A 10,109-nucleotide genomic window follows, 5' to 3' on the forward strand; every position below is an offset into this window, starting at 1 on the left:
TCTCAGTCCCCACCTCCCTCATGGATCAGCCGCCTCCGATGTGAAATCACCTCTCTTAGAGCCCAGCCTTCTCTTCCCGAGCACCTCTCAGGTTAATGGCTCGAGATCTGGGCGAGAGCAGTGGCTCACGCCTATAATCCCAGCATTTTGGGAGGCCGAGGCGGTCGGATCATGAGGTCAGGAAATCGAGACCATCCTGGCTAACACGGTGAAACCCCGTCTCTACTAAAAGTACAAAAAATTAGCCAGGCGTGGTGGCATGCGCCTGTAGTCCCAGCTACTCGGGAAGCTGAGGCAGGAGAATCACTTGAACCCGGAAGGCGGAGGTTGAGCCAAGATCGCGCCACTGTGCTCCAGCCTGGACGACAGAGAGACTCCACATCAAAAAAAAAAAAAAAAAAAAAAAGGCTCGGGACCAGCCACCTCAAGACCCTGGAGTCCGGACTCTCAGTCCTACCAGTCTGCGCTCGGTGGTATAGCACATAGGCCTCCTCGTCCATGACCAGCTCCTCCCCTTCGCGTAGCGGCGGCCCCCGGCCGGGCAGGTAGACCTGGACCGGGCCCTCGGAACTTGTGTCGCGGGACTCGGCCTCCGTGGGTTCCCTGGTTTCACACGTGCGCCGCCGACCTTTGCGCGCCGCCATCTTCGAACCCTCTTACCGCCGACGCCCGGTAAGAGCGTCACTTCCGGGTTTCGCCTTCCGTCTTATGAGATCCGCCGTACTGCGCGGTTACCTTGGAAACCTCCAGGACCGCTAATTACAGACGGTAGTGCGTAAAGACTGGAGAACTCAGGTAATGGCGCCAGCGAAAGAAGACTGAGGATACGGAGAAACTGTATCTTCGCGTGACTTTGGGTGCTGTTCCTCACCGTAGTGGCAAGGGCTTCTGGGAGTTGTAGTTCTAAAGGAGGCCCGTTATGCCCATCTTTCACTTTGATTCCCAGAGCGTTCTTTCTACTTAATTATTCATATTATGCAAATTTGCTCCCTCACTGGCAAAGAGACTGGGTTTCTGCTCCCTGAGGACCCATAAGGCTGGTTTCTTCTCCTCTCCCTGTTATGATGGCTTTAACTTATTTCAAAAATGCCTTCCTGTAGATAGGATGGATATTATCTGTAAGTTAGGCGGTTCAATCTACCCTCTAGGGGCCGTCAATTGCCTAACTAGACATTTCCATTGCAGCTCTGGTCAGCGAGCACTTAATCAGATAGTCCACCCTCAGGGGGCAGCTATTACAAGTGATTCGACTCTCTTTATCGTCCATCAGCACCAGCGGTTTGGCTAATTGACATAATGAAATGTTAGAAATAGATTCTCATTGGTGAGATTAACAGCATTCAAGATAATGCGGATTGGCTGGGATATGTCAGACACTCTCCTAGCTTGCATGAACAGGTTATTAAGAATCTAGCAAGCCTTGGTGCCTATAGCCATAGGAAATAAAACCATACCTTTGATCCTAATATGTTTTGTCTCCGGGATCTATCTCACCACTTTCTTGGGGTCTCTATCTGTCCCAGTACCCTCTCGATTTCTCTTTTCAGGGTCTCTTCCCACTGCCTCTTTCTTGGTCTTTGTCTCCCCGCCTCCTTTCAGTCTCTGTTCTCTCTAATAATATCTCCTCTTCCCGTGGGAATTTTGTGTTTCTGTTTCCCCCAGAGAAGTTGAGGGGGGCTAACAGACACGGAGCTCAGGCTTGGACTGAGGAGGCATAAAAACATGGTTTATTCCAAACACTGCAATGTGGAATAGAAGAGTGGGAAGGGAGGTTGGTGAAGTGTGGACTCCCAGACCCTCCCCTCCGCAACCCAGCCCCAGACCCGGCTGGAGATCTGGAAAGAGGAGGCTTTTTGGAGGTCTGCTGGGTCATCACTGAAGGGTCGCAAATAAGGGTTGGATTTGGAGAGGATGTGGTTGGTGGCAAGTGGGGTGGTCGAGATGTGAGAGGCAGGTTGGGAAGTTTTGGCTTGAGGGAGGTTGGGTTCATCGCGGTGCAAGGGTTGGTGGGGCTTCCGTTGGGGACGTGTCCTAAGTCAGAGTAAGGAAAAGAGCCCGAGGGTTGAAGAGGAGGAGGGGGTGTCACGGTTTGATGTCAAGGGTCACAGTCTGGTCGGGGCACAGTCTGGGGTTCGGGTCACAGTTTGGGGTCAGGGGTCACAGTCTGGGGTCGGATGACCATTTTAGGAGTCGGATGTCACAGTCTGGGTCAGGGGTTTCTGTGCCGCGGGGCCAAGGTCTGGGGTCACAGTTTGGCAAACGCGTCTCACAGTTTTGAGTCCTGATGGATGAAAGGTTAAAAACGGGCTTCCCCGGAGGCGTGGCTGGGGCCGGGGAGCTGCACAGTGATGTGGGGGCCACGGCCCGGGGCATGGAGGTGGGACGCGAGAGTGGCGTGACGCCCCACCTCCCGCCCCATCTGGTGACGTTAAAAAGCCCTTGTCGGGTTTAAAAAAAAGTCCGGTGGGCTCCGAGGCCCCCACCCCCTCATTCTCAGGCTGGGTGATAACTGGGGGACCAAATCCTCTTCGGCTCGCTATTCCTTCAGAACGAGGGGGCACAGGACGCTGCTCCAGGCGGGGTCCGGCCAGTTCCGCTGCTTTCCTTCCCAATCCACGCGGGTCCTATCCACTGCGGGCGCCCCCTCGGGCCGTGGCCTGCGCTGACCAAGGGGGCGGTGGGGCCCCCAGGGCCGCGTCATACCTCGGACTCCAGGCTGGAGAAGTGCGCCGAGCCCCTGCGGGTGCCCAGGTCCCCGCCCCGGTGTCTGCGGTGGGACGCTGTGGGCAGAGGCGGCCCCCAGTGTGCCGCGTGCGGGCACCTGCGAGCGTGGCGGGAGGGCCCGGTGAGCCTGCGCGCCTGGGCGGCACGGGGACACGAGCTGAGGTCCTCGAGCGAGCGCGAGGTGGGCGCGGGCGGCGGGAGGTCCCAGCCCCCCCGCGGCGCGCCGGTGCCGGTGGTGGTGGGGTGCGGCGGCGGCGGGCGTGCGGTGGGAGGCCCGCGGGCGGTGTGGGTGCGACCGTGGACACCCGCAGCGGGCCCGGCGTCGGGGCGGGGGCCCGGCGGCCCAGGGCGGAGGCGGTGGCGCCCACCAGCCGCCGTCCAAGCCGTCGTGCGAGCAACTGAGATGGCGCGGCGGCGGCAGCAGCTCCAGACTGGCGCAGTGGCGGCAGTGCCAGGCAGCGGGACCGCTGCGCGGGGGCAGGTAGTCCCAGCTCCCGGCGCGCCAGCCCCCAAGCTTGTCTACCGACCAGTAGCGGCCGGGAGGGGGCCCGAGGCGCTCGGCGTATGGGTAGGGGAAGTCGGCGAACCACCAGGGCTCCAGGCCTCCCAGCGACGCGCCGCCCAGACTCTCCGAGTCCTCCGAGTCCGACGGCGACGGCTCGAGGTCGAGGTAAGGGCAGGGGGGCGGCGCTGCGCGGCATGGGGGCGGCGCGGCCGGGGCTCCTCCGCCCGCGCCCCCGGCGCCGCCAGCGCCCCCCGCGCCGGGTCCCAGCAGGGGCTGGCTCTCCGGATCTGAGCGTGGCCACCGCGCGGGCGCCGGCGGGCTCTCGTCCTCGAAGGCCAGGCGGCAGAGTGGCGGCCCGACGGCGGTGGCCGCGGCGGCGGGGGGCGCGGGCGGCGACGGGAAGCCAGGGAAGGCGCCGGCGGGGGGCTCGGCGGGCTCCTTGTCGCGCACGATGGCGAAGTAGGAGGGCGGCGGCTTCTGCGGAGGCTGCGCGGCCGGCGGGGACAGGGGGCGCCCGGCCGCGCCCCGGGGCGCCGTGCGCGCCTCGCCCAGGCCCAGGCCCAGGCCCAGGCCCTGCGGCTCGATGGGGCCGTAGTAGCGGTGGAAGCCGTCTGCCAGGCCCGTGCCCCCCGGCGGCCCCGCGCCCTTGGTCCGGCGCCAGCGGTCCACGGGGGCGCGCTCGCGGGGCACGAAAGGCGCGGGCCCGGGCGCCGGCCGCGGCGCAGGGTACGCGGGGCTGGGTAGGGGCTGCGGCGGCGGCGGAGGCTTGGCTGGCGGCGGGGCGGCCTCGGCGCTGCAGCAGCTGTACATGCCCTGCGGGCCCAGGGACAGGACGAGGTCAGCGCGGGGTGCCCGGGACGTCTGCCTGCCTCCCCAATTTCCCCCCACCCTCGTGCCTCCTTCCTCTCCATTTCCCCGCCTGCTTCTTTCTTTTCTTTGAGAGGGAGTTTTGCTCTGTCGCCCAGGCTGGAGTGCGGTGACACGATCTTGGCTCACTGCAATCTCCGCCTCCCGGGTTCAGGCGATTCTCCTACCTCAGTCTCCGGAGTAGCTGGGATTACAGGCACCCCCCACCACGCCCGGCTAATTGTGTTTTTAATAGAGATGGGGTTTCACCATGTTGGCCAGGCTGGTCTTGAACTCCTGACCTCAGGTGATCCGCCCGCCTCGGCCTCCCGAAGTGCTGAGAGTACAGGCCTGAGCCACCGCGCCCAGCTTCCCTGCCTGCTTCTCCCACTGTCTTCTCCACTATCCCTGTCTCGACCCGCAACTCCCCATCTCCGCCCGGCTTTACTTTCTTCCTTCCCCCTTCCATCTCCCCGACATCTCTCCCTTTCGGCCTCCCTCTCTGCCCCGTACCCTGGAGAAGGCCAGCAGGAAGTCCATGCGGTGGGTGGGTCCCAGGCAGTGCCGCAGCCGCCAGTACACCAGGTGCTCCCAGGCGAAGACCAGCAGGGACAAGCCCATGGCCACCAGGAGCATGTAGAAGACGCCCGCCATGTTGTCGATGTCCAGCTTGCTGCTCATCACCTCGATTTTGTCATTGTGGCAGATCCCAGAGAGCCACAGCCGCTCCAGCATCTCGATCTCATCTGGGGAGGGGCGGTCAAAAGTCACCTGCTATGAGCATCCTCTGATGACCCTCGCCAGTGAGGTGGGAATGTAAGCCCTTCCTTAGCCCCTTCCTCCCTTAGACCCTGGTGTCCGGGTTTTCGCCCATTTCTTCCCCGGAACCCAGCGGTCTCGCCCTCCCCCTCTCCGCTGTAGAAATCCCTTCGCGAAGCCGCACCGTCCCCCAGGAACTGCAGCAGAGCCAGGTCGATGGGCCGCTTCCAGCGGGAGCCCTTGTGCAGGGCGATGCCATAGCCTGTCGTGGCGAAGACCTTGCCGGAGCCAATGGTGACAAGCTTGCAGCCCTCGTCTTTGCGGGCCATGTAGTTGAGCACTGCAGCATCATAGATGAAGGCGTCCAGCTTCCTGCAGGGAGGGGGAGTGGAGGGCAGGGTCAGTCCCACCCAGATGCCCTCACCGCCAGGCCTGGAACCTCCTCACCTCTAATCTCCAACTGCTCCAAATCCTAACCGGCCCTGAGCTCTTGAGCAAATCATTGCACTTCTCTGTGCCTCAGTTTCCACATCAGAAAAATGGGCATGGCAGCAGTATCTCCCTTCAGAGTTGTTGCAAAAGTATGTTTTGTTTTGAGATGGAGTCTCGCTCTGTTCAGGCTGGAGTGCAGTAGCACAATCTCAGCTCACCTCAACCGCCACCTCCTGGGTTCAAGCCATTCTCTTGCCTCAGCCTCCCAAATAGCTGGGATTACAGAAACCCACCACCACGCCCAGCTAATTTTTGTATTTTTTAGTAGAGACAGGGTTTCGCCATGTTGGACAGGCTGGACTCGAACTCCTGACCTCGGGTGATCTGCCCGCCTCAGCCTCCCAAAGTTCTGGGATTACAGGCGTGAGCCACCGTGCTCAGCCCAGAAGTATGTATTTTAAGACATAGGGTCTGGCTATGTTGTCCAGGCTGCACCGGAAATCCTGGGCTCCAGCGATCCTCCTATCTCAGCCTCCACATGAGCAGGGACTACAGGCAGAGGTTAGATAGTACCTCATGCAAAGGAGGTGCTGGAGAAGTGCTAGCTGTGACTGTTAATGAAATAGTTATTCCTTTAGTCCTCCCCGTAGCCCACCAAAGGTTCCATTTTTGCATTTTAAAAGAGAGTTTGAGACCAGCCATGGTGACTCACGGCTGTAATCGCAGCACTTTGGGAAGCAAAGGCGGGCGCATCACCTGAGCTCAGGAGTTCCAGACCAGCCTGGCCACCACGGTGAAACCCCATCTCTACTGAAAATACAAAAATTAGCTGGGTGTGGTGGTGGGCACCTGTAATCCCAGCTACTCAGAAGGCTGAAGCAGGAGAATTGCTTGAACCTGGGAAGCGGAGGTTCCAGTGATTTGAGATTGCACCACTGCACTGCAGCCTGGGTGACAGAGAGAGATGCCATCTCAAAACAAATAAATAAATAGGAGGATTGAGGCTTAGAAGGGGAAATGGGAAAAAAAATAATAATTCGAGTGAATGGTCACTTATATTGTGCCAGGCATTGTTCTGTGTAGTCTAACAACTCTTTTTTTTTTCCCTGAGACAAGGTCTCCCTATGTTGGCCAAGTTGGAGGGCAGTGGCACCATCATGGCTCACTGCAGCCTTGACCTCCTGGGTTCAACCCATCCTCCTGCCTCAGCCTCCTGAGTAGCTGGGCTATGGGCGCACGCCACCTGGATAATTTTTGTATTTTTTGTAGAGACAGGTTTCTCCATGTTGCCCAGGCTGGGCTCTACCTCCTGGGCTCAAGTGATCCTCCTGCCTTGGCCACTCAAAGTGCTAGGACTATAGGTATGAGCCTGTAGGGAGATAACCATTTTTTTCAGATGGGGAAACACAGACCCAGACACATACCTTAACTTGCTTGGGTTCTCCCACTAGACCTTGATTTTTTTTTTTTTTTTTGGGATGGAGTCTCTCCCTGTCACCCAGGCTAGAGTGCAATGGTGCGATCTCAGCACACTGCAATCTCTGCCTCCCGGGTTCAAGTGATTCTCCTGCCTCAGGCACCCGAGTAGCTGGAATTACAGGTGCTCACTACTATGCCTGGCTAATGTTTTGTATCTTTAGGGGAGATGAGGTTTCACTATGTTGGCCAGGCTGGTCTCGAACCCCTGACCTTGTGATCCACCTGCCTCAGCTTCCCAAAGTGCTGGGATTACAGGTATGAGCCGCTGTGCCCAGCCTCATTAATTCTTTTCCTTGACACTGAGTTTCCCTCTTGACCCCCAGGCTGGAGTGCAGTGGCGTGATCTCAGTTCACTGCAACAACCTCCATCTTCCAGGTTCAAGAGATTCTCCTGCCTCAGTCTCCCAAGAAGCTGGGATTACCGGCATGCGCCACCACACACAGCTAATTTTGTGTTTTTAGTAGCGATGGGGTTTCACCATGTTGACCAGGCCGGTCTTTAACTCCTGACCTCAGTTAATCCACCCACCTCTGCCTCCCAAAATTCTGGGATTACAGGCGTGAGCCACCTCGCCTGCCCTAGGCCCTGATTTCTAAGACTTGGTGGGAAGAGGAGCAGGGCTGTGGAGTTAGTTCTCATGGATGCATTTACTGTGGGACATACCACTGTCACTCTCATTTACAACTGCTGTCATTTTACCTTTATTTCTGTGGTTGTTTGATTAATCTCAGCCTCTCTCATGAGGCTGCAAGCCCCTCAGGATCACAGTTGCTCTCATTCTCAGCTGTGGCTGGGGTACAGTTCCTGGCACATAGGATGGGGTTCATAGATATTTGCAGAATAAATGAATGACTGAATAAATGAATCCACATAGAGGAATACTGTGTAACTCTTCTGTGGTATCAGATAAATGCTTATGATCTCACAGGTGAGATATGGGGCACATTTTATATTATTTTTAAAATTTTTATTTTATTTTACTTTGTTTTTAGAAACAGGGTCTCTGTCTGCTTTCCAGGCTGATCTCAAACTCCTGGGCTCAGGCAATCCTTCTGCTTCAGCCTCCCAAGTAGCTGGGATTACAGGTGTGCACCACCACACCTGGCTAATTTTTGTATTTTGAGTAGAGACAGGGTTTCACCATGTTAGCCAGGCTGGTCTCAAACTCCTGACCTCAGGTGATCCGCCCACCCTGGCCTCCCACAGTGCTGGGATTCCAGTTGAGCCACCTTGCCTGGCCACATTTCATGTAATTTAACTAATTTGGACAAGCACAGTTCTGGGAAGACAAGATAGATAAAGACAAGTGGCAAGGCCAGGCGCAGTGGCTCACACCTGTAATCCCAGCACTTTGGGAGGCCAAGGCGGGTGGATCACGAGGTCAGGAGTGCAAGACCAGCCTGACCAACATGGTGGAACCCTGTCTCCACCAAAAGTACAAAGTCAGCTGGGCGTGGTGGCATGCACCTGTAATCCCAGCTACTTAGGAAGCTGAGGCAGGAGAATCGCTTGAACCCAAGAGGCAGAGGTTGCAGTGAGCCATGATTGCACCACTGCACTCCAGCCTGGTGACAGCGAGAATCCATCTCAAAAAAAAAAAAAAAAAAAGGAAAAACAGCAGCTGGATGCTGAGTGGCAGAGAAGCCAAAGGATCTTCCAGGCAAGAATACTTAACCTCCAGTTTTGAGTGGTTAGCCTGTCTGTTGACGTAAGTCCTCTTGTGTCCCCAAACCTTCAGAAAAGCTCTGTCCACACACTCACAGGCTCACACATATAAATGCCTTGTGTGTGTGGCTGGTTGCATGGAAATCAGAGAAAAGGACTAAATTAGTCCATATGCTCTAAAGTTGGGAACAGACGGAGTGGATTCCCCAAATTGAATGTATCTATAGTGGAAGCAGACTTGGGGATGGAGGCCGGGCGTGGTGGCTCACGCCTGTAATCCCAGCACTTTGGGAGGCCGGGGTGGGCAGATCGCCTGAGGTCAGGAGTCAGAAACCAGCCTGACCAACACGTCGAAACCCCGTCTCTACTAAAAATACAAAAATTAGCCCGGTGCAGTGGTGGGTGCCTATAATCCCAGCTACTTGGGAGGCTGAGGCAGAAGAATTGCTTGAACTCGGGAGGCGGAGGTTGCAGTGAGCCGAGATCAGGCCATTGCACTCCAGCCTGGGCAACAGAGGGAGACTCCGTCTCAAAAAAAAAACCACTTGGGTGTGGAGAATGTGAAGCTCCGGAGAATTAGCAGAAACCTGGGGAGGGCGATCATCATCCCACGGCTGGAGAATGGGGTTTGAATTAATATTATATAGATCCTAACAGGGAGTTCCCAGCTGACATCTGGAAACAAGGATAGCCAAGAGGCACTTCTGCCTAGTAGGCAAACTGTAATTTTTCTCTACATTTCTCTTTGTTTAGGAAAATGCCCTTGGGGGCGAAAGGTGAATTGCTATGGATGTTTAAGTGGGAAGAAAGTGGAGTTTCTAGAGTTAGATTGAGGGGGAGGAACGGAGGGGCTGGGACTGGGAGAAGATGGAAGGAAGGTCTCCAGGGGTCCTTAGAGGACAGATGGGAGTGGAAGGAGAGACTCAAGTTGCATTTTGGAGAAAGCTAAAAATCAAGGCTTCCAGTGGTGGAAACAGTTGGGAGATTTCAGGGAGAGGAGAGCTAACAGCACTGACTTTCAATGGTTTGCTCAGTTGTTCTGGGATAGACTGCCTCCCTCCCCCCACATCTACCTCACCATCCCCTCATGGTCCCTAAATGTCTATTAAAACTCAGCCATGGACATGGTGGCTCGCCTCTCTAATCCCAGCACTTTGAGAGGCTGAAGTCGGCAGATCGCCTGAGGTCAGGAGTTTGAGACCAGCTTGCCCAACATGGTGAAACCCCCATCTCTACTAAAAATACAAAAGATTAATAGCCGGGCGCAGTGGCTCACGGTTGTAATCCCAGCACTTTGGGAGGCCAAGGAGGGTGGATCACGAGGTCAGGAGATGGAGACCATCCTGGCTAACACAGTGAAACCCCATGTCTACTAAAAATACAAAAAATTAGTTGGGCGTGGTTGCACTGCCTGTAGTCCCAGTACTGGGGAGGCTGAGGCAGGAGAATCACTTGAACCTGAGAGGTGGAGGTTGCAGCGAGCCGAGATCCCACCACTGCACTCCAACCTGGGTGACAGGGCGAGACTCCGTCTCAAAAAAAAAAAAAAAAAATTAGCCAGGCACAGTGCCGTGCATCTGTAATCCCAGCTACTCAGGAGGCTGAGGCAGGAGAATCGCTTGAACCATGCAGGTGGAGGTTATAGTGAGCCTAGATTGCACAACTGCACTCCAGCCTGGTTGACAAGAGCGAAACTCC

General features: G+C 56.5%; 1 protein-coding gene and 1 pseudogene across 2 annotated transcripts in view; both read right to left on the bottom strand.

Annotated features, from left to right (window-relative positions):
• The window catches only part of LOC116546508 (glutamate-rich WD repeat-containing protein 1), a 7,323-nt gene extending 5,862 nt beyond the window's left edge, over positions 1-1,461 (bottom strand). The window contains exon 1 of the mRNA XM_032272755.1: positions 458-1,461. Coding sequence (XP_032128646.1) covers positions 458-644 — 187 coding nt within the window. The 5' untranslated portion in view covers positions 645-1,461. The remainder of the gene's footprint in view (positions 1-457) is intronic.
• Positions 1,462-1,705: 244 nt separating this feature from the next.
• On the bottom strand, positions 1,706-5,206 carry LOC116546509 (annotated as a pseudogene). Its single transcript, XR_004266744.1, has 3 exons — positions 5,019-5,206; positions 4,589-4,821; positions 1,706-4,042 (listed from the first exon to the last, which is right to left on the bottom strand). The product of XR_004266744.1 is annotated as a glutamate receptor ionotropic, NMDA 2D-like (transcript).
• Between the last annotated feature and the right edge of the window lie 4,903 nt (positions 5,207-10,109).

Source organism: Sapajus apella, unplaced genomic scaffold, assembly GCF_009761245.1.
Source record: "Sapajus apella isolate SASKATOON/1434 unplaced genomic scaffold, GSC_monkey_1.0 scaffold995, whole genome shotgun sequence".
In the NCBI taxonomy this organism is placed as follows: domain Eukaryota; kingdom Metazoa; phylum Chordata; class Mammalia; order Primates; family Cebidae; genus Sapajus; species Sapajus apella.